General features: G+C 50.1%; 2 protein-coding genes across 7 annotated transcripts; both read left to right on the top strand.

The window, feature by feature from the left end:
• The first annotated feature begins 48 nt into the window (after positions 1 to 48).
• Positions 49 to 7,070, top strand: FANCG (FA complementation group G). 6 transcript variants are annotated; one of them, XM_036856453.1, is made up of 15 exons: positions 49 to 1,035; positions 1,164 to 1,284; positions 1,480 to 1,570; positions 2,409 to 2,540; positions 2,772 to 2,974; positions 3,481 to 3,616; positions 3,794 to 3,924; positions 4,025 to 4,171; positions 4,306 to 4,457; positions 4,827 to 4,893; positions 5,152 to 5,441; positions 5,593 to 5,639; positions 5,816 to 5,971; positions 6,432 to 6,555; positions 6,685 to 7,070. In XM_036856453.1, the coding sequence occupies exons 2-15, from the start codon at positions 1,189 to 1,191 to the stop codon at positions 6,791 to 6,793; spliced, it is 1,881 nt and encodes a 626-aa protein (XP_036712348.1). In that variant the 5' UTR covers positions 49 to 1,035; positions 1,164 to 1,188; the 3' UTR covers positions 6,794 to 7,070. The 6 variants fall into 6 exon arrangements, 5 of the variants coding, with proteins under 5 accessions (XP_036712348.1, XP_036712347.1, XP_036712349.1 ...); XR_005020402.1 differs by having other exon boundaries at positions 49 to 1,284; positions 6,464 to 6,555; positions 6,685 to 7,067; XM_036856452.1 differs by having other exon boundaries at positions 49 to 1,284.
• A 1,547-nt stretch (positions 7,071 to 8,617) lies between these two features.
• Positions 8,618 to 22,431, top strand: LOC118897339 (valosin containing protein). The gene is made up of 17 exons (XM_036856451.1): positions 8,618 to 8,936; positions 12,141 to 12,252; positions 12,438 to 12,610; positions 13,709 to 13,851; positions 14,421 to 14,551; positions 15,285 to 15,416; positions 16,361 to 16,463; positions 17,116 to 17,249; positions 17,328 to 17,463; positions 17,822 to 17,934; positions 18,343 to 18,507; positions 18,597 to 18,719; positions 18,980 to 19,192; positions 19,390 to 19,698; positions 19,979 to 20,134; positions 21,457 to 21,611; positions 21,762 to 22,431. Exons 1-17 carry the CDS (start codon positions 8,920 to 8,922, stop codon positions 21,865 to 21,867), a joined length of 2,421 nt encoding a protein of 806 aa, XP_036712346.1. The 5' UTR covers positions 8,618 to 8,919; the 3' UTR covers positions 21,868 to 22,431.
• The last annotated feature ends 589 nt before the right edge of the window (positions 22,432 to 23,020 follow it).

Below are 23,020 nucleotides of genomic sequence, written 5' to 3'. Positions count from 1 at the left end.
GGTTCTGAGAAGGGTCAGGACTGGGGTTTGAGGTTTGAGGGTGCCCAGGACAGGAAGAGATGAGACCACTGAAAGATGACGTATATGATTTGCAAATAATTTCTCCCACTTTGTGACTTTTGAGTTTTCTTTTATTTCTTTTTTTATTGAGGTATAATTGACATCTTTGAATTTTCTTTTTTTCCCAGTTTATTGAGATATAATTGACATACATCACTGGATATGTTTAAGGTGTCCAGCATAACAGTTTGACTTACATCTTTGAATTTTCTTGATGGTGTCTTTGTAGCACAAGAGTTTTTAATTTTAATGAAGTCCAATTTATCCATTTTGAGTTGACTTTATAGATGGCAAGCGTCGCAGCTTGTTTCTTCTTTGCTTACGGATCTCCAATTCTCCTACCTCCATGTGTTGAAAGGACTGGGCAGGTATATTTGAGCAGGGCAGGCTGCACAGGCACAGGGCTGCGCTGCCAGCTAGTCGGACTGCATGTGGTTGAGCAGACTGTGGTGAGCGTGTTGGTGCTCCATGGTGAGCAGAGATAGGATGGGCCGATTACCGAGGGCCTCGGTCTCAGGTCAGTTCTTTTTGAAGACACTTCTGGGGCTGGACCTTTCGTGGCGGCTCCCGGCGGTACTACAACTCCCAGCGTGCATCGCGCGGGCCAGCCCTCCGCGGCGGGGTAAATCCCCGGCCGGCCTGGATGTGTGGCGGCGAGGGAAGGGCTGATCCGCGGGTTCCGGGTTTTTGAGGTCGACTTAAGGCTTTGGCCTGCGCGAGGGCTGAGGAGCGGAACGGCGAGCCGTAAGACCTACCCACTCAGACACGCCCCCGGTCTCTGGCCCGCCTCTGCCTTCCTCTCTGGTCTGGCCCCGACTCGTTTCTTCTTCCAGTTTCCCGCGGGGAGTAACCCTTGAAGACGACCAACCGCAGCCGAGCATTTTGCCGGCCGGGCCAATCAGAGGCGCGGGTGAAAGAGGCGGAAGTAGAATCCCGGCCAGGCGGCCGGTGGGGTGTCCGTTTCTCTCGGAAAGGGTAGGCCGCCCCGGCTGGAACCCCGAGGGGAGCAAAGGAGCCTTGGCGGGGTGCGGAAGTGTACGGGCCTCTCCGCTCTCAGTGGGGCGTCGGAGGGGCCAGGCTTACCCTTCAGCGGCCCCCTTCAGGTGTCTGGGCCCAGCCTCGGCCGCCATGGCTCACAGGACCCCTCCGGGCTCTTCAGCCTCTCACGCCAGCTGCCTGGACCTGTGGAGGGAAAAGAATGACCAACTAGTTCAACAGGCCAAGGTAACGCGGTTGCTGGGACCCTCTCTTTGCAACCCCAAAATACCAGGAAAGGGGTATGCAGTGGATTTACCCTGGCCGATGGGGAGGGGCTGAGCGTGACCTCCCCTAAAGAGCCAGAAATGGCTGGAGAATGACATCCCTTGCCACAGCTGCAAGGGGAGAGGGAAGGACTGTACCCCACCCCACATTTGTTAGGTTGCTCAGGACTCAGGTCTGTCTCCGAGGCGCCAGCAGTTGGCTCAAGATGCACTGGAAGGGCTCCGGGGACTCCTCCATAGTCTGCAGGGTAAGTAGAGCTCTCCCCAGGATGGTCACTCCCCTCCTCCACAGCCAGAGACCAGTTCCTCTTCTGCATTTCTGGGATCGAGGAGATTACTCAGGGGGTAAGGTGTTCTGTTTAAGGCACAGACAGGACTGGAATGGAATCGTCTTTATACAGGTGAATCTCTCTCCTTACACACACACACACACACACACACACACACACACACACACACACACACACACACACACACACACACACACACACACACACACACACACACACACACACACACACACACACACACACACACACACACACCAGCAGCATCACACCAGCAGCATTTGAAGAAGTGGTCTCCAGGATGGTCTATTTGGAAAACCTTCTGCCCTTTCCAAATTCTCTGTCCAAAGGGTGGATTCTTTTTCTTTTTCTTTTTTTTTTTTTTGGCTGCGTTGGGTCTTTGTTGCTACGTGCGGGCCTTCTCCAGTTGCAGCGAGTGGGGGCCACTCTTCGTTGTGCGCGGGCCCCTCATTGCGGTGGCTTCTCTTGTTGTGGAGCACGGGCTTTAGGTGCGCAGGCTTCAGTAGTTGTGGCTCGCGGGCTCAGTAGTTGTGGCTCGCAGGCTCTGGAGCGCAGTCTCAGCAGCTGTGGCATACAGGCCTAGTTGCTCCGCGGCATGTGGGATCCTCCCGGACCAGGGCTCGAACCCGTGTCCCCTACATTGGCAGGCGGATTCTTAACCACTGCGCCAGCAGGGAAGTCTCCAAAGGGTGGGTTCTTTATTGAGGCCATTTTGGTTGGGGTGGGGTGATCTCTTTCACCTGAGAGTGGTCTGTGAGACCAGCATTTGTTGCTCCAGGGCTCCCTGCGGCTGTTTCTGTTCTCCCCTTGGAACTGACTGTCATCTGCAATTTCATTACCCTGAGGGCAAGCCTGGCCCAGGGTTTCACTGAGGACCTGGCACAGGATATCCAGCAGGGCCTAGAGAGAGGTGAGGGCCAAACATTGCCTTCCATGCCCCTGCCAGCCTCAGGCTGGGCTTAAGTTCTTGCAAGGGGGATAGGAGGAGCAACATAATCTGTCACCTCCATGGAGATGCCCTTCTCTGATCCTCCATGTGCTCCTCGGACCAGGAGCGCCTTTGTGACCTTTGGGCTCCGGCAGAGAAGAAAAGCCAGAGATGAGGTCCCACCTCAGCTGTATGTGTGTGTGTACTCTACAGTGCTGGAGACCCAGGAGCAGCTGAAGGCCAGGCTGGAACATGGGCTTAGGGGGCTGTGGGACTCCGTCCTCCATGTTTCCTCCCTTCTGCCGGAGCTGCTCCCTGCCCTTCACCACCTTGCTGGCCTGCAGGCTGCCCTTTGGCTGAGCACTGACCGTCTTGGGGACCTGACCTTGCTGCTGCAGACCCTGAATGTTAGCCAGGTAATTCAGGTAGTGATCTGGACCTAAGGGTCTCTTTCCTCCTCCCACCCTTCCTAGCTGCAGTATCATCATTATGTGTTGGAAAGGCTGTTGGATTGGTGTTCAGAAGACCCAGGTTTTCTCAGGGACTCTTAGGTGACCTTGCTCTGGTTTGTTCCTCATTGGAGGGGTTCTCTTGGGAGCTTGATTATCTTGGGTAGAATTAGAGCTCTCGTGACCTTGCTGAAGTCACCTCCCAGTCTCAGTCTTTTCATCAGTAACCCAAACATGGTCGTTGCCCTGTGTCCTCGTGGGCTGATCCTGAGTGAGGAGACTCATTAAAATAAATCATCTCTGCCCCAGGTTTTTCTTCCTCCCTTTATCCTTGCCTCACAGCTATCGATCTCTTAGAATTGAGGGAACAAGAATCAGGAGGATCCTTAAGTTCAGAGTCCAGCCAGGGTGGACTGAGATAGGTGAAGGGGTAGTTACAGGCTTGGAACCTCTGATCATCCTTCTTTCCCCAGAGCGGGGCCTCTGAGGATCTCCTGCTGCTCCTGAAAACTTGGAGGCCCCCAGCTGAGGAGTCAGATGCTCCGTTGACCCTGCAGGATGCCCAGGACTTGAGGGGTGTCCTTCTGACAGCATTTGCTTATCGCCAAGGCCAGCTAGCAATCTGACTTGTCCCTTCCTCCCCACTCCCTGTCTTAAGGGGTCCTCTGGGCTCATGTCTTCTCTATCCTCTACCCTTCAGCTCAGTAGAGCTTCTCTGTGCTCTTCTTCCCCATCATGCCCCCTGCCCTATTGGCCTCTCTAAGCTCACACCCTGGTTGCCCACAGGCCTCCAGGAGCTGATCACAGGGAACCTACCCAGGGCACTGAGCAGCCTGCATGAAGCGGCCTCAGGTCTGTGCCCACGGCCTGTGTTGGTCCAGGTGTACACAGCCCTGGGGACCTGTCTTCGTAAGATGGTAAAGACAGTCCTAGGGTGGGTTGGGGAAACCAGGGGCGTTAGGAGCAGCTTTCTGCTTTGTGAGGGTAGCTGAGGCTTGTGTCCTCTCACTCCTCTAGGGCAGTCCACAGAGAGCTCTGCTGTACTTGGTTGCAGCCCTGAAAGGGGAATCAACCTGGGGTCCCCCGCTTTTGGAGGCCTCCAGGCTGTATCGGCAACTGGAGAACACGGCAGCAGAGATCGAGTGTCTGGAGCTGCTGGTTGAGGTAAGGAACTGTGTCGGGTGAAGATACGGGGACTGCTGAGATGCTTGTGTTGGGGTAAGTAGTCAAGGTGTAAGTAGAAGGAAGTATGGGTCCCAGAGATTATAGATATACGTTTTTCTTTTTGTTCTCTTTAGGCCTTGAGTGTCGCTCATATCCCTGAAGCCCCACAGCTTCTCATTGAAGTAGAGTTACTACTCCCACGACCTGACCCAGCCTCACCCCTTCACTGTGGCACACAGAGCCAGGCCAAGTACCTGCTAGCAAGCCGATGCCTACAGACGGGAAGGTGAGGTCCACCTTGCTCACCTGAGCTCCTCTTCCCACTTCTGGCGCCTCCCCTGTGCTGTGACTCTGCTTCTGTTCTTACGAGTTGGGGGGATGGACAAGTCAGGGGCAGGACATGGGTCCCCACTTTCAGCTTCCTGCCTTGCTGCTGGACCTGAACTGAGGATTCTTTACCCAGACACTAACCTCCTGTATCTTGAAAACTCTAAAGTCTTCTCCCAAATCCAGTCTGTAAGTAGTAGAGATCCATACTGAGCCAGTGTTGGAGTCCCCAAACCTCGCCCTCCCCACACCCCAGGGCCCTTAGCTAAAAGCCCTTGGAGTGCCCTGCTATGGCCTAAGGTGAGACTCATGGGTTATGACTCTTCAGGGCAGAGAATGCTGCAGAACATTACCTGGACCTGCTGGCCCTGTTGCTGGATGGCTCGGAGCCAAAGGTGGGTATGTCATGTTGCTCTGCAATGGGGTGGGAGGGTTGGAGTCTCCTTTGGAGTAGCGCAGGACTGCTTTTTTCTGACTTTTCCTCTGCTGTTCTTTCTGTCCAATCTGGGGCACCAGACTGGGAGGGTTCCCAGAGCAAGGGGGATCCAGGCAGCAAGCAATGGGTGGTCTCTGCATGATACCAGAGCCTGGTGAAGAGGTTGGGGGTGGTGGCTCATGTCTCTTCAAGACACTGCATTCTCCTCCCACCCCAGTTCTCCCCACCCCCATGCCCCCCAGGGCCCTGTGTGCCTGAGGTGTTCTTGGAGGCAGCAGCAGCGCTGATTCAGGCAGGCCGAGCCCAGGATGCTTTGACCGTGTGTGAGGAGCTGCTTAGCCGCATGTCATCCCTGCTTCCCAAGAGGCCCCGGCTGTGGGAAGATGCCAGAAGAGGAACCAAAGAGTTACCACACTGCTCACCCTGGGTCTCTGCCACCTATCTGCTTCAGGGCCAAGCTTGGGTGCAACTGGGGGCCCAAAAGGAGGCAATCAGTGAATTTAGCCGGTGAGCCCAGGAAGCCAACCACGACCCTCCGGGAAATGTGGAGGGATAATTTTCTAATTGGGACCTGAGTTGGTGAGCTCCATTCTTATCTACTCACCCTAGAGTTTCTGAGGTTGACTCTTCTTTACCCCTGCTCTGTGTCCCACTTCAGGTGCCTTGAGCTGCTCTTCCAGGCCACACCCAAGGATAAAGAACAAGGTGATCTAGACTCTCAGTTTTCCTCTGTGGTGGTGGTGGTTTCCTTTCCATGTGTCCTAGCCTACCAGGAGATTTAAGGGAAAGGGACTCCAAACACAAGAGATAGAGAGGGGACTTGAGGTGTTGGTGACAGTGTGGCTGGGAACACATGTCTTGACTTTGGGAGTGGTCCCCAGGGCCTGCTTCCAGCTGTGAGCAGGGGTGTACATCAGATGTGGCACTACAACAGCTTCGGGCAGCCGCCCTGATTAGTCGTGGACTGGAATGGGTGGCCAGTGGCCAGGATACCAAAGCCCTACAGGACTTCCTTCTCAGTGTGCAGGTGTGCCCAGGTATGTACATGTGCAAGACATCAGCTATGCACAGATGCGTAAGGACAGAGAGGGCCGTGGGGGAGGTACTTGGGGATTAGTGTTAAGAGTGATGTTCCTTGATAGGAGGGGTGAATGGGGTTGTGCCTGTATATATATAGGGATATATCCAGGTGTGCAGACATATGCAAGACATATACAAGTGTGTATGAAGGCCTCTCAGGAGTTCTCTAGGCTTCCCAGTGTCTTCAGACACAGAGACCATAACTGTGCTGAGAATGTGTTGGGCAGGAGCAGGGTCAGCTGAGCCCTTTGTCCTGAGCAGGCAGTGCCCAGGGATAGGCATGGTTGGCAGTGATGTACCCCTGGTACCATGTAGGCAAGACACTTCCCTGCTCTAGGCCTTAGTTTTCCCTTTTATAAAATGATGCTTAAGTCTGTGTCAAGTTCTAAGGCTCTCTACTCTGGGGTGGGGCTACAGGTAATCAAGACGCTTCCTTCCACCTGCTTCAGACTCTGAGGAGGCTGGATCGGAGGGATGAGGCCACTGCTCTCTGGCGGAGGCTGGAGGCCCAAACTGAGTTGCCACAGGAGAATGCTGCGTGGTGAGGCTGAGAGGCAGCTGGCGTCCTGGAGTCCTTGGGCCTATTGGGAGCGGTGGTGAATGAAAGGGAGGGAATGGCTGCGCAGTCTTCTGCCTGTCCTCCCTTAGACATCACCCTTTTTGGTTTCAGGTCTCTCCCCCTGTACCTAGAAACCTGTTTGGGCTGGATCCATCCCCCTGACCGTGAAACCCTTCTTGAGGAATTTCGGACGTCTCTGCTGGAGACTCGTGACCTGTAGCTGCCACGTTTCAAAGAAACTGAGCTGGGGCCTCAGTGGGCCATCTGTGGGGAGGGCTTTCTGCTACACCGTCCTTGGGGAACATGGCTGGAGCTGACCATTCCAATATAAGTCTGGCATTGGAGAGGCTGGTGGTAGTTCTCCAAAATTTGGTCTGGTTACTGCTGTTCTGGTTCCAGAAGAAGCCCCCCTTCCACCAACAAGGCATTGACTTTGCTCATAGCACGTTTTTTCCTGTTTCCCTTTTCATGTGTTGAGTAAAATTTCATGTCTATCTCTTGTCTGCCTACTACATACACTTGAGTGGGAAGACTCAAAGCTGTCTGATTCAGTTGAGTGCTGGTTGTCTATGATACCTTCTCCCAACATCGTCTACTTTATGAGACTCAGGAGAAAGGGCTACAGGAATCCTTACTCAGGTGGCAGTGCCTTTAGTCCTTCTTGTTGCCTAAAAGCAAAACCCCAAAGCCCAGGATCCTTTGTGAGGTGACAGAATGAGTGGAGTTAGGTCTGGAAGGTGGTGCCCTCAGGAGAAGGGCAAGTATCTGATTCTTAGAGCAGAGAGACAAGCAGACCTCTGAGTCTCAGAATGATTCCCCACCCCCTCCCTCATCCCAGATTTGGATTTCCACTCTCTCAGTCAAATGTGTCTGTGTGGATAGGGGGTGAAGGGTGAATTCAGTCAACAGGCCCCCAAAGCTGCCTATTGAATATAGTCAGGGCTAGCTGGCATTTTGGGCCCGAGGGCTTCAAGTCTCAGCCTACAATTTTCTTGCTGCTTCGGGCTCTGTTGAATCTGCTGTGTGTTCTGTAGTTGCCTTTTTTTTTTTTTTTTTTTTTTAAGACACCAATTGTACTTGAACATTTGTGTTTTTTTGTTTGTTTTTTAAATTTATTTATTTATTTTTGGCTGTGTTGGGTCTCCGTTTCTGTGCGAGGGCTTTCTCTAGCTGTGGCAAGCGGGGGCCACTCTTCATCGCGGTGCGCAGGCCTCTCACTATCATGGCCTCTCTTGTTGCGGAGCACAGGCTCCAGACGTGCAGGCTCAGTAGTTGTGGCTCACGGGCTTAGTTGCTCCGCGGCATGTGGGATCTTCCCAGACCAGGGCTCGAACCCGTGTCCCCTGCATTAGCAGGCAGATTCTCAACCACTGCGCCACCAGGGAAGCCCCTGTAGTTGCCTTTTGACTCCTCTCTGGACTTGACTGCCCTCCCTCGTTTAGCCATAAATATTAATACCTGGTGGTAAGAGGAAGCATGTATCTCCAAGCCCTGAGGAACTGTAAAGCCTATGGGATTAGGATTACCAAAGAGTGCAATGACAATAAAGTACAGTGGATTAAGAGCTGGGGTGCTAGTCAAAGAGTCCAGAATAGAGATGGCTGGAGCCAGCGTATTGAAGGAGCAAGGAGAGGGCTTAGGGTTGAGACTCAGGTTTTGGAAGAAGATGGGTGTGTAGGTTGTCACTACAACGGAACTAGACTAATACAAGGGTTCAATCCATTGTGCCAGGTTTTTCTAGCAGGATAAGCTCAGGAGCCAATGAACTGGAGCCAAGTGGGAGAGCCTGCCTCCCAGGGATAAAGCCTCTCCTTTCGCCAGTCGATCTGGCCCTCTTCCTTTCGTTGACTGGTCGAGAATCCCAATCCGTCGAGGAAGCGTAGCGTTGCGGCCAATTGCCGTGGCGTTACTAGGCGTGTTGCATCCCTGAGGCGGGAGCCGGGCAGCAAGCGAATTTCCTGATTGGCTCCGGTCCGCGGGTTGCTGGGGAGAGGCGCGGAGAGGCGGGCGGGAGTCCCCAGGGCAGGCGCTGATTGGCTGAGGTGAGAGCACCTCTCCTTCCGATGATTCGGCTCTTCTCGGCTCAGTCTTAGCGAAGCGTCTGCAGCCGTCGTTTGGGTCGTCGCTGCCGCTGCCCCCTCGCGGATCAGGCGTCAGCGTCTCCCGCCCGCCCGCCCACCGCCCCGGTGCCGCTGGGAGGAAGCGAGAGGGAGGCCGTCTGCGGGTTTGTCGCTCCGCTCGTCCCCCGCCCGGGAGACCCAAGCCCCGGCCCAGTCCGTCGCCTGCCACCTCTTGTAGCCGTTACCCACGGGCCGCCACAGCCGCCGGCCGGGAGAGGCGCGCGCCATGGCCTCCGGAGCTGAGTGAGTGTGTGCGCGCGCCCGTCCGCCCGCCGCGGGTGCGCGCAGCGGGAAGACCCGCTGCGCTGGGTAGGCCCGGCCGGGCCTGGTTGTGGGCGCGTCTAGGAGGTGGAGACAGGGAAGGAGGGAGAGGAGAGGAGAGGAAGGGGGCGAATGAGGAGCCGCGGACCCCTCTGGGCCCGGCTGCGCCCCCTAGGCGGGGCTTGCGTTGGGCCTGGGTCGGGGCCTGGGCCAGATCGTGCTGTGTCATGCAGGCCCGGGCCGGCATGACTGGCTTCTCCGGGCGGCCGTCCCGGCCTAGTGAGAGGTCTGCGGGCCCACACTGCTGGCGCGGCGCCCCGGGGGTTGGGGGCGCCCACCTGCGATCCGGTGTGCCACCCGCTCTAGGCCTTTGGTCCCCAGAGAGTGCAGGCCCCGCGGGCCCAACGCCCTAACTGCGCCCGGTGGGCGTGGACTTTGGGCCACGTGAAGGCCTTAGGAGCCCGGAGACCGAGGCGGAGGCCGGAGCAGGGGAAGGCCTGGCGAGCTCAGGGAAGCTCACGACGGCCACTTTTAGAGCCGGCTCGGCCTGGCTTGTGGTTGGCATCGTCTACGACCTGAGTGATGAGAAGCTGTTGGGGAGAGGCGGGCCCTGCCTTTCACATCTGGCCGCCTTCATACTTTAGGCATGTTGTTATTCATACGAAAAGGCTTTAGTCAGTTTTCCTTGATGTTGTGAAATGAGGTTCATTAGGTTCTTGCTAAAATTCAAACTTCAGTTCGTATTTTGTGAGCCTTTCTAGATTTCAGCCTTTGAGGTGTGAGAGTTGGAGTTGTCTTAACTAGTCAAACACACACGTTCCTTTCCCTAAGCAGTTACGTTGAGAAATCCTGGGCCCTCTACTCAGGAAAGCATCAGATAAAACCTGGCCACCTCTACCTGTTTTAGAATTAAGAGCTTTAGATACTGGTGGGGGTGGGGCGGGGGGAAGACACCCTCATCCTATGGAAACCCTTCTATGCAAATCACCTTCCTGACTCGAGAGTTTAGTTTTTTTTGAGATGTGTTCCTTTTTCTCAAGTTTCTGAATTAAGATGAAGTATTACTCAGGTGCCTATTTAAAAGGACTGCTTAATAAAGAATTAAAGTAGTCTCTTAGTCTTTAGTTTCCAAGACTAAAAGTCCAAAATTCTTGGAACCTGGCATCATAGACAGTTTCTGATCTCTAGGTCATCTTGATGACTTACCTGAACTCTGTCCAAGTCCCCTGTGGCCCATTGGGGTTCTGGAAAGGGCCTGACTCATGCAGAAGACCAGTGGGATGTCCCCAAAGAGCCTCCGGGACTGCTGTTGGCCCATGATCAAACTGAATTTCCTCATTTAGAGATTACTTCCTTTGATCTCAGTAGATAGATGTGGAATTAAAGGTCCTTACTTTAAGGGAAGAGCATCCCACTCATCTCCAGTGCTGGGGTCAGGAATGGTAGGCAGATTGGAGGTTTTCCTAGGATGCAGCTTTGGGGTTAAAATACAAACTGATGACTAGAGGCATCTGACGTTTTGTTTTTCTCTAGCCCTGGTCCTATACATCAAACGGGAAGATGGGCAGCCCTTGAAGGGTATTTTAATGCATAGGGGAGAGGGAGAAGGGATGGATTTAAATTGCCCTCAACTCTCATATTGACCATACTTGCTTTCTAGGGTGTTGATAAGCATTGGAAGAGTATGCAGCATTGTGACCACCACTTTGGGGTTGGGGGAGGCAAGTTTAAACCTAAGGAAACTCCACTCTTGGAAACTAGTTTAAAGGGAGTGAATAAAGATGCAGCCTATGTGAGAGGGTCAGCAGAAAACTTACAACTTCTTTAGATGAATGGGATTTGTATTTCTTTTGAGTGTATCAGGGCCAAAAGATGTAAAAAATCCTGTAACTCCCTAGCTGGTATTCTAGAGCATAGGCATCTTTTTTCTTGCAAGTTGTGAAGGTATTTCCAGTAGGAATACTTTTTTGTCTTCTTTTGTTGACTGATAGATGCTTAGAACGATGTCTGATGTATTTTTTATGTATATGTACACACACACACACACGTGAATTTGTTGAGTGAAGAAATAATCCATGGAAAAGGTTCCTTTTTATTTATTTCTTGGCTTCTTCCATTGTCTGGCCCTCTTATTTTGGTTAATGCTCATGTTTTCCTGAGCCTTACTAAGAGGAGGTAGCCCTCTTCAGAGGGAGAGCCCACTGAGTCTAGTTAGTGAAGGCTGGAGATGAGCTAAGTGAGAAATTGGTGTCGGATGAATGATCTTAGCTTCTAGGAAATGATAGAAACTATTTAGATAGCTTAAACTCAGTTCAGACTCAGGCAACCTTGATTTGGGTGAGAGGGATTTGGATTTGCCCCATGTCTCAACATTTCTTGGTTTTAACTTTTTGAACCAACCCCATGGAGTTGTGTGTCTTTGCAGAGGTTTCTGAGATTCCTTTTGAGCTTGAGCCTCTTTCTGATGAAGGTTCCAGATCTGTTAGTGTTTTGTGTGTGTGTTTTTTGTTTGTTTGTTTTTTCCAAATATGATCGTCTTTATGCTTTGCATTCCTGTGGTACACAGAATGCTCTGGCGTTCAGCAGGTTTAGCCAGTAAGAAGGGTAATTCTAATGATTCTTCATTGTTCCCAGGCTTGCTCTGTGGGGCTTGGGGCCTCCCTGAGCCCTATGGGAGATTGTCTTGCTTGCTTCCTTCTGCAAGAAGGTTAGCAAGGAAAGAGCTTGTGCTATGTTCTGCAGTGCTAATCATACTGACCGTTGATACCATATGCCAGGCATTGTGTTGAACTTGTATTCATTATCTTGCTTAAGACAGTAATCCCCTGAGATGGGTGCTACTATAGTCCGCATTTTACGGAAGAGGACATCAACCTCCAGAGAGGTTAAATAACATGCCCAAGATCACAGTTAAGTGGCAGCGTTGGGATTCAGACCCAACAGGTCTGACTACAGAGCCCCTTCTCTTAATCACTCTTCTATACTGTCTGAGACTATTTTCATTTCTCTAAATACTGCTCAGTCTCCACTTTTATTTTGTTTTCTTAGTTTCCTGACCCTGGGGCAAGATCACCTGGGGCCTTACAGCTAGGATACCAGTACTCAGAATACCAAGAGTTGCTGGTAGAGACTGGTGGGGCTCTTGCTGGAATATGTTTTGGAACTGACTTCATTTTCTCTTTCTAGTTCAAAAGGTGATGATTTATCAACAGCCATTCTTAAACAGAAGAACCGTCCCAATCGGTTAATTGTTGATGAAGCCATCAATGAGGACAACAGTGTGGTATCCTTGTCCCAGGTAAGTTGGGTCCACAGTCCAATCTTTGCTTATTGCACTTAACCTGAGGGCTTTTCCCAGGTTTCTTTTCTCATTTTTCTTGCAGTGACCACAGATAGAGTGGGGTTTACTGGGAATCCCAACCTCCAGGGCTGCTGCTTACCCCCTGACCCAGTGACCCAAAGGCCTTAACCTTCTTTCCTCAGCCCAAGATGGATGAGCTGCAGTTGTTCCGAGGTGACACAGTGTTGCTGAAAGGAAAGAAGAGGCGGGAAGCTGTGTGCATTGTGCTTTCTGATGACACATGTTCTGATGAGAAGATTCGAATGAATAGAGTTGTTCGGAATAACCTTCGCGTACACCTGGGGGATGTCATCAGGTGTGTGTGGGGTTCTTGGCCCCTCAGGGATGGGAGGCCAGAGACAGCCTGCATTACAGGCAGTACCCCCACCAAGGCCTTGGCAGCTGCAGATATTGGGAGCTTGCAGGCCATGGGAAGACTTATGTTTCTAGGTTGTCTTTAGGTTTTGGTTCTGCCTCTGGGACTTCAAAACCTGCCTTTGCATGACCCTTGGGACAAGTTGGCATTTCTGTGACTTTCTTGGTACCTTTATATTTTTCTACCAGAGGTATAACTTATCACACCTTAGACCCTGGTTTAGGATGCCATTTGAGTGTTTGTATCTGCCAAGTAACCTTACAGCTGGGTTGCATTAATGGCTTTTGTTGGGGCTGGAATGAGATGGGAGTGTGGGCATGGAAGGTGGACTCGTAGCAGGTTTGTGTAAAGATCCAAGTTAATCTAGGAGAGAGGCATAGTTTGAGCCAGACCTAGGATAGCGCCAGTCTGAGTGATTTTAGACTTAACTTTAGGCAGGAGGCTTCCCCATCTTGGAGTCATCTCTAGCCACTGCTACCCAACCATCTGTCACTTGGCCAGGAGCATCTCAGGCTTCTGATTCTTTTCCATGGATTATAGGTTTCATGTAGCCTCTTTCCTGGAGGTGCTTAGTCACTTTCTCAAGGTGCTCTGACCACCTGACTGAGATTATTTTTTCACTTCTACTTCTCTGACCCTGACACTTGTCAGACTAAGGTCTCCCTTTGTAACATTGGGTTACCAGTACTGACCAGAATGGGTCATCCTTGGATATCTCTCACTGAAGACCTTCCCTCTTGTGTCTTTGTGAGGCTTCCAAATGTGTGGGTCTTCCTTTTGGCTCACTGATTGGGAGTGGGCCACCCCAGCATCTTCTTCTAGAGGCTCCCCCTACTACCCCACCCTGCGTGTGACCTGTTCTGCTTGGCTGTTTCTTTGCCCTCACTCCCACCCTACCCTCCTGCCTCTCTTCACCTAAAGCCATCCCTGCCTTTTCTCTTTCGCTTGCCATCGGCTCTCTATGCCAGGCCCTTTTGGACACCCAGTGCTTGGGGCTGCAGTTTGGTTGGTAACGTGGAGTCTGCTTGTCATCCTCAGCATCCAGCCATGCCCTGATGTGAAGTACGGCAAACGTATCCATGTACTACCCATCGATGACACGGTGGAAGGCATCACTGGCAATCTCTTCGAGGTTTACCTTAAGCCGTACTTCCTGGAAGCTTATCGACCCATCCGGAAAGGTGAGAAATAATTCTAGGGACTGAACTTAAGGGTGATTGTTTATAGGGATACCCAAGAGTAAACCTTGGGATATCTTTGTCTCATTCTCATATGTGTGTCTATACACACACATTCTGTACACATGCTCATGTGTACTCTCTCCTTCCCCCCTTCCTTCCACTCCCCCATTTCCCCATTCTCACTCCTTGCTCCAGTAGAGTAAGCTGTCTTCTCTTTTATCTCTGAAGGAAGAGGTGGGCCATTTTGGCTGTCCAAAGTGTACTTAATATTTAGCACAGTTTTACCATTGGTGGTTGTCGTGAAAGCCTGGGTTATCTATCCCCCAGAAATCAAAAACCTTATGGGCTTCTTTCTGACACCTCAGGTTTCGTTCACTGTCTTGAGTGGCAGAGGGACTCTTCACAGTTTACTTTCTCTTTTTGCCTGATGCTTAATAAGATGTGGATGGGAAGGAGAAAGGGCAATATCTCGTGAACTTGGCATTCTAGATCCCAGGTTCTGATGAGGAATTCTCACTTGGTCTGGTAATGGATACCTCTAACTGCTCTTGTGCTGATTGCTCTCACAGGAGACATTTTCCTTGTCCGGGGTGGAATGCGTGCCGTAGAGTTCAAAGTAGTGGAGACAGATCCCAGTCCTTACTGTATTGTTGCTCCAGACACAGTGATTCACTGTGAAGGGGAGCCTATCAAACGAGAGGTGAGTTCTCTCCCTGATCCCGGTACCCTACTTTGTGATTACTTAGTGGGACAGTTGTGTGGTAGTTGCAAAGAATTTCCAGACTTGATAGCTAAGCTTCTTGCCAGAGGTGGAAAACCTAGCTATTCATTTCTGGGCCTAGGTGTTTCTTGGAAGTATCTGATACCAATAATTTTTAAAACCTAGATTGAACCTAAAAGGTCTAAGTGGTTGGAATAATTTTTGAAGAAGTGGTGCTGATGCTGGCATCTAGACCCCTGTGCATTTCCCACAGTTTCTAGCTTCAGGTCTTAGGGGAGCTCATCCCAGTAAGACTAAGGACAGTGTGATAGGGAAAGGCTGTGCTAGAAATCTTTGCCTTGGCATAAATAAATAATTAAGTAAGTAAATAAGTAAGTAAATAATTGAAATAAAACAAAAACAAAAATTGGGAATTCCCTGGCGGTCCAGTGGTTAGAACTCTGCACTCTCACTGCTGAGGGTGCAGGTTCGATCCCTGGTCGGGGAACTTAAGATCCCACAAGCTGCACGACACGGCCAAATAAATAAAAATAAAAACAAAACAAAAGAAATCTTTTTCTTGGGATTTTTAGAGTTGTTTTTTGAGGCATGATCCCTTTAGAGGAGAATCTTCTCATACAGCAGATTTCTCTACATCAGATTTGGAGAAACTCAACTTTTGCTGATAGTAGTATTCCTGCCTTCTTCTTTTCTTTGTCTCTTCCATATTCAGGATGAGGAAGAGTCTTTGAATGAAGTGGGCTATGATGACATTGGTGGCTGCAGGAAGCAGCTAGCTCAGATAAAGGAGATGGTGGAGCTGCCCCTGAGACATCCTGCTCTCTTTAAGGCAATTGGTGTGAAGGTGAGCATCCTGGGCTCTGTGGGATATAGTCTAGGGTGGTGATTAACAACTACTTGCTGTCTAATCCTAGGACGTCTTCATACATGTGTTTCATCATTGCCTTGGATTAGAGAGGAAGTACTGTATTTGAGTTTACAGAGGGCTCTAAATTCATTCACGCTGCTAATGGTCTAGAACAGAGTGGGCCAGTTAAGTTCTCTGTTGCTTTTTTTTTTTTTTTCCTTAATTACAACCCTTCAAAAGGTAAAAACCATTTTCATCTAATAGACCCTGTAAATAAAATCTCACCATAGTTTGCCAACCTGTCTAGAACAGGGCTGCCCAGTAGAAGTAGAAGTTAAGGAAATTTGAGAACTGCTTATCTCCAAAATATTTGAGAACTGCTGGTCTGAAATGTAACATCCCAATCATTCCCGTATCATGGGACACCCTGAAGATGAAAGACAACCTCAAAGAGGAATACTTGTGGTAGTTGGTAAGGGAAGGCATTCCAACATGATAATAAATCCTGGAGGGTTGGGATTACTGGAGTGAGTGAGCCTCTGGCCAACACTCTTAAATGTCTAAGCTAGTCCTTGGTTCTTGTCTGTCTAAATTCAGACCTTGGCCTAATGGCCTCTTGCTTTTCCTAGTCCCAGGATCTTCAGACTCAGTCACACTAAGAGTCTCTTAGTGTGGTTTCTCTGCTCTTTGTCTCCTATGCATTCATAAGTATCGTCAGCTTTCTAGCAGTATTTTCTCTGCTGGCAAGAGGAGTGAGTATGGTCTGAAGTAAACTGTCTTCCTAGCAGCTGCTGCTTGAGGGCTCACTCTTACTGGTGTCAGAGTTGAGCTCTGATTCTCACCCTCTCTAGATGGAGCCCTTGTCAAGCCATTTCAGGGTGGCTGGGGTTGGGAGAAGGCGGGCGTCTGAACCTAATCACACCTTCTGTACTGGTCCTCAGCCTCCTCGGGGAATCCTGCTCTATGGACCTCCGGGGACTGGAAAGACCCTGATTGCTCGAGCTGTGGCGAATGAGACTGGCGCCTTCTTCTTTTTGATCAATGGTAGGAGCCTTGGTTTGCTTTTTGTTTGGCTGGACTCAACTCTGAGCTGAGCATGACCCAGTCTCATGAGCTGGAGAACTCATGGACATGTTCCTTTGTATACCTATCCTCGTGTATACTTTAGTATTTTTATTCTAAAGTACATTGCAGACAGATAAGCAACAAGGGGATGGTATTCTACTCTGGTGCCGCCTGATCTGTCCCCAACTTGAGAAAGATTGTGGACAGGCTGAAGACGTTTAAGAGGAGTAAGTTAGACTGAGAACTCAAAATGTCTATGCTTACTTATTTGAGAGGGTTTGGGGGAAGACTGGCTGAGATTAGCTATCTCTTTGAGAATGATATTTAGCTGGTAGAGGTCCAACTGGTGTGCTGCTGCTGCTCTGGCCAGAGGTCCCATAGCATCTGCTGTGATCATTTTGTACGTCCAGCTCAACTGTTAGATAAGTGTATTGAGCTCCTTGACTTTTTATCCTGGCTTGGTGGCTACCCTGGGATAATGGTTGGTAGGGGCTGTGAGAAAGTAAGTAGAGGTTATTACCACATTCTCACCTAGGACCTGTCTCTGGACTGGGCAAACAAGATAGCTGATTTCTTTTGAGATTGAGAAAGGATATAGTTTTGTCATTGTATCCATTCTATATGCTTTCAGGTCCTGAGATCATGAGCAAGTTGGCTGGTGAGTCTGAGAGCAACCTTCGTAAAGCCTTTGAAGAGGCTGAGAAGAATGCTCCTGCTATTATTTTCATTGATGAGTTGGATGCCATTGCTCCCAAAAGAGAGAAAGTAGGAACTTACCCGAGGGGATAGTGGGGTGTTGAAAGGTCCTGACTTCACTTCTGACCAGACATTCTGTCCTGACAGACCCATGGGGAGGTGGAGCGGCGTATTGTATCACAGTTGTTGACCCTCATGGATGGCCTAAAGCAGAGAGCCCATGTCATTGTTATGGCAGCAACCAATAGACCCAACAGCATTGACCCAGCCCTACGACGATTTGGTAAGGACCCCAAATTTCTTTTTTTGCTGTCCTTGCTCTTGGGGAGATTGTGGCTCTACTGGCCTTAATCCCATTGATCCCACATCTGTCCTTCATCTAAGTCACCTAATCCTGAGGATTTCTTGAAGCTCTTTGCAGTGTTAGGGCCCAGGGTTCCTTTCCCATATTCCATGTCATGTCTAGGGTGATTACCCATCCTGGTTTGCCTGAGGCCGAGGGATTTCCCAGGATATGGGGCTTTCAGTGCTAACTCCAGGACATTCCTGGGCAAACTGGGATGGTTGGTCGCCTTAGGCCTGCCCTTTCTTCCCTCTGCACCAGAAATGATTCCTGTCTATGTTTATGCACTGTCTCACAGGTCGCTTTGACAGGGAGGTAGATATTGGAATCCCTGATGCTACAGGACGCTTGGAAATTCTTCAGATCCACACCAAGAACATGAAGCTGGCAGATGATGTGGACCTTGAACAGGTGGAGTGGTGATGAGGGCTGGCCAGAAGTTAGGGTATCTGTTTCCAGGCAGTTGAAGGGAACTGACTAGGGACATAAGCTTCAGATGTGAGGCAATTGATTTTGATTCTTGTGCAGGGGAAGGGAAGTGATCTCAGATTGAATCCAGAAAACTAGGGTTGGCATGTTTCTCGGTTGACAGTGAATTAGAGTGAACCAGAATTTGGGGGGCAGCTTTATTTCCAGGCCCCAAGTCCAGGCTTGAATACTTAAAACCCAGCCGATGAAAGGGCCACTAGTATGTGTTCAGGGAAATGGAAGGACCCAGAGATAGAAGTCAGGGGAAGGGGCCAGGATTCTGTTGTCTCCGAGCTTCCTAAGGCAGCTAGGTCTCAGAGACAGCATAGTAAGTAGATCTTCTCTCTGCAGGTAGCCAATGAAACTCATGGGCATGTGGGCGCTGACTTAGCAGCCCTGTGCTCGGAGGCTGCTCTGCAAGCCATCCGCAAGAAGATGGACCTCATTGACCTAGAGGACGAGACCATCGATGCTGAGGTCATGAACTCCCTGGCAGTTACTATGGATGACTTCCGAGTAAGGGCCTCTCCCATATCTCAGATACACACACATGCACTTTGATCTCCCCTGGCAAGTCTCATCCCCAGTTTTTCTTCCCTTTTTAGTGGGCCCTGAGCCAGAGCAACCCATCAGCACTGCGGGAAACTGTGGTAGAGGTACCACAGGTGACCTGGGAGGACATTGGGGGCCTGGAGGATGTCAAACGTGAGCTTCAGGAGCTGGTCCAGGTAGGGTGCTTGGTCCAGGGTGAGTCACTGCCTCAGTACATTGTAATGGAGCTGGGTGATATTGGGGTGTTGTCACATTCATTGCGGAAATTGTGAGTATAATTCAGGAACCTGCTATTCTCTGGTTGGAGGCACTAAGGAGCCTGCTTTTAGGGAACCTGGGTCTTCACCATGGGATGGTGTGGGAGGATGCTTCTGTTTGGTTAGGTTTATTTCAAACTCTGGAGGTATCCCTGAACCCTCTTTGCTTTTCCTCCTAGTATCCCGTGGAGCACCCAGACAAATTCCTCAAGTTTGGTATGACACCTTCCAAGGGAGTACTGTTCTATGGACCTCCTGGTTGTGGGAAAACCTTGCTGGCCAAAGCCATTGCTAATGAGTGCCAGGCCAACTTCATCTCCATCAAGGGTCCTGAGCTGCTCACCATGTGGTTTGGGGAGTCTGAGGCCAACGTCAGGGAAATCTTTGACAAGGTGAGCTATAGGTGGCTGGGCTATCAATTCACTTGCCTGGGGACAAGTTAAGGGTGGAGGCTGTTCTTTGGGAGAGTTAAAACCATCTCATTCTGGCAGCTCAGCTAGGGCAGTGAAGGTCACTTTATTTTCCGTTCCTTCTCAGATCTGAGAGATCCGATTGTGCTAATGCTTGAGTCCATCTATCCCTCACACAGGCCCGCCAAGCTGCCCCCTGTGTACTGTTCTTTGATGAGCTGGATTCGATTGCCAAGGCCCGTGGTGGCAACATTGGAGATGGTGGTGGGGCTGCTGACCGAGTCATCAACCAGATCCTGACAGAAATGGATGGCATGTCCACAAAAAAAAATGTGTTTATCATTGGCGCTACCAACCGGCCTGACATCATTGATCCTGCCATTCTGCGACCTGGCCGCCTTGATCAGCTCATCTACATCCCACTTCCTGATGAGAAGTCCCGTGTTGCCATTCTCAAGGCGAACCTGCGCAAGTCCCCAGTTGCCAAGGCAGGTGCAAGGTCTTGGGGTCATGGGGACTTCTGTGAATCTGCAGGCTGCGTGGAGTGGTGTTTGGTTCCTGGACAAGATTCCGTTGGGGATTCCTGGGGTTATGGTTGAAAAGGGAATATGGAAGATTTGAGGGTATTAGGGTAATCTAGAATAAGGAATAAAACAGGGTGGCAGAAGATGGGACAAACTGGAATTGGGAGTGCTTGGATGGTCAAAGATCAATGTATCACAGGGAAGGAGAGACTAAATGCTAAGATAAATATGTTGCTTCTTTTAGGATGTAGATTTGGAGTTCCTGGCTAAGATGACTAATGGCTTCTCTGGAGCTGACTTGACAGAGATTTGCCAACGTGCTTGCAAGCTGGCCATCCGTGAATCGATCGAGAGTGAGATCAGGCGAGAACGGGAGAGGCAGACCAACCCGTCAGCCATGGTGAGTCTGAATCCTTTCCCCAGATGTGCCAGTTGTGGGGAGCCAGGGGACAGTCTCCACAATGCCCTAGAGTTAAGAGTATAAGGTTTTGGAAAGATCACCTGACTGAGATGTTTAGCAGGGCGTCAAAGAGAAAATGCTGAGCATATAACCCCTTCAATCAGGAATTATAAAGGCTGAGAAGAGATCAGCAGAGAAACAAATAGAGCAGGGCTAAGAACCTAGGGTCTGTGGACCTATCCCTGGTGTTCCATGGACCCCTTGAATTAAATGCACAATTTGGTGGTGTGTGTGTGTAAGCTCAATAAAGATAGGGACTCTATATCATCTTGCTTGTTTCCCGTTGTATCATGGCACAGTGTTAGAGACTGACTTCGCGAATAAATAAATAAATGGCTTTCTTTACCTTTTAGAGGGGGCCTGTGACGTCTCTCCTCCCTCTCATCAAAGCTTATAAACTACTGATAACACTGATCCGAGGGCAGTCTCATAAATCATAGCAATTGAGTGGCTTCTCAGTAGAAGAGATAGGGTGTGAGCCTGGGCTGTGAAGAGAGAGTAGAATTTGGGTAAAGGAAATAAGTCACCCAAATAACCTGCTTGAGAAGTAGGATTGCAGGATCTGGGAAAACCTGGGTAGAATTGAAGAGATCATATGTTGCTGGAAGTGAGGCCAGTAGGTAAGGTGTAATCTAGATGTGATAAGCACTGAGAGCCATTGACATTTTCTTTTTAAAAGTTTAGGTTTTTGAGGTATAATTTACATATTGTAAAATTCGCCCTTTTTAGGTGTACTATTTCTGTGCTTTTTGACAAAATACATAAGTTCTATAACTACTACCACAGTTGAGGTAGACAAATTTCCATCATCCCCAGAAGTTCCCTTGTGCCACTTTTTAAATTTTTTAAAATTTTTTGGCTGTGGCTTGCAGCACGCGGAGTCTTAGTTCTCCAAGCAGGGGTCGAACCCCTGCAGTGGAAGCACGGAGTCTCAACCACTGGACCGCCAAGGGAGTCCCTCTCATACCACTTTAATCAGCTGCTTTTTCCCATCCTAAGCCCTTGGTAACCACTGATATGAATTCTGTCCCTACAGTTTTACCTTTTCCAGAATGCACTGACAGGTTTTTAAGCAGGGCAGTGACTCGGTTTTAGGAAGATTGGCCTGGCAACCTATTCAGGAGAGGCCCAACTTATTGGAGAGGCCCAATCCTCTAAGCCTCTGCCATAAGCTACTGCAGTAATGGGGTCAGGAAGGCCAGGGAAGGAATGCAGGCTGAGCCTTAACTAGCCCCGGTGGTCTGTGTTTACCTGTCCTGCAGGAGGTAGAAGAGGATGATCCAGTGCCTGAGATCCGTCGAGATCACTTTGAGGAAGCCATGCGCTTTGCCCGCCGTTCTGTCAGTGATAATGACATCAGGAAGTATGAGATGTTTGCTCAGACCCTTCAACAGAGTCGGGGCTTTGGCAGCTTCAGGTAACTAGGTTTCAGTGGGCAGTGCTTAATTTGTCTTGGGGAACTCTACAACCAAGGTAGTTGGAGCCCTCAGGGGGTTAGAATGGGTAGTTGTGAAAATCCTACGCAAGCCCTGCCCTAACCCTCTTTTTTGCCTCTGCTCTTGTGCAGATTCCCTTCAGGAAACCAAGGTGGAGCTGGCCCCAGTCAGGGCAGTGGCGCTGGCACAGGTGGCAGTGTGTACACGGAAGATAACGACGATGACCTGTATGGCTAAGTGGTGGTGGCCAGCGCGCAGTGAGCTGGCCTGGCTGGACCTTGTTCCCTGAGGGTGGGGGCGCTCGCCCAGGAGGGACGCGGGGTGCGCCCACGGCCTGCTCCGCTCCTCGGTCTGAGCAGTTCAGCCGCGTCAGATTCTGGACCGGGGCTTGCTGTTACAAAAAAAATACAAAACAAAAGCGATAAAATAAAAGCGATTTTCCATTTGGGAGGCGGAGAGTGAATTACCATCAAGGAATTGGGCCTTGGGCCCATGCCGTTTCTGTTGTAGTTTGGGGCAGTGCAGGGGACCTCTGTGGGTGTGAACAAAGGCATTATCGCCATTCCCCACGGTAAAGCATCTGCACTTCACTCAATGCTGCCCAAGCCCTCCCTTCTTCCCCCTACCCAACCTGGGCAGGAGGGTGAAGGGCTACAGTTGCTGGGTGTTTATATAGAGAGTAGGTTGATTCTTATTTTACATGCTTTTGAGTTAATGTTGGAAAACTAATCACGAACAGTTTCTAAACCAAAATGACATGTTGTAAAAGGACAATAAACGTTGGGTCAAAATGGAGCCTGAGTCCTGGCCCCTGTGCCTGCTTCTTTTCCTGGGAAGGGCCTCGGGCTACTCCTCACTGCCAAGGCACTCTTCCAAATGTGAAATTGTAGAAGTAAGATTGCACCCTCTTCCCCTACTGATTAACATTGGTATACTGCTGCCTCGCCCAGTGTCTGCAGTATCACTGGATAGGACTGCAGTGGAGGGGGAGCAGCCTGATGGAGCTCCAGATGTGTTGAATGTGGGATCCTCTACCTGTATTTGATGTGGATGGTGAGATTAGGCCTGCAGAGTCCCCTTTTCCTGACCAAGGCTGGATTGGGGTGCCCTCCAAAAATCTTAAAGTTGTAGAAAGATACAGTCTCTGGAGATGGATGTTCTCTTGATGCATCTAAAAATTTCATATATTCATGTTCTGCTTGAGGATCACTTACAGTTATGTCCACCTTTATGTAATTTGTATTATGAAAACATAGCTTTTTTTCTAATATAAAATTCTAGTATTGGATGTATTTCTTTCTAAACGAAACATCCTCCCTTGCTCCTCGTTTTTCAGATGATTACTTGCATAGTTTTGTCCAGGTATCGAGTATCCTCTTCGTTCAGCAAG

The sequence above is a fragment of the Balaenoptera musculus genome, chromosome 6, assembly GCF_009873245.2.
Source record: "Balaenoptera musculus isolate JJ_BM4_2016_0621 chromosome 6, mBalMus1.pri.v3, whole genome shotgun sequence".
Classification (NCBI taxonomy): Eukaryota; Metazoa; Chordata; class Mammalia; order Artiodactyla; family Balaenopteridae; genus Balaenoptera; species Balaenoptera musculus.
This window is presented reverse-complemented; position numbering and strand designations above follow the sequence as displayed.

Coding starts and splice junctions, on each gene's coding strand:
- FANCG (XM_036856453.1), top strand. CDS start 1,189: ATGGCTCACAGGACCCCTCCGGGCTCTTCAGCCTCTCACGCCAGCTGC. Junction 1,285..1,479: donor AACTAGTTCAACAGGCCAAG/GTAACGCGGTTG, acceptor CACATTTGTTAG/GTTGCTCAGGACTCAGGTCT. Junction 5,972..6,431: donor CAGTGTGCAGGTGTGCCCAG/GTATGTACATGT, acceptor GTGGGGCTACAG/GTAATCAAGACGCTTCCTTC.
- LOC118897339 (XM_036856451.1), top strand. Junction 13,852..14,420: donor TTATCGACCCATCCGGAAAG/GTGAGAAATAAT, acceptor TTGCTCTCACAG/GAGACATTTTCCTTGTCCGG. Junction 17,464..17,821: donor CCCAGCCCTACGACGATTTG/GTAAGGACCCCA, acceptor ACTGTCTCACAG/GTCGCTTTGACAGGGAGGTA.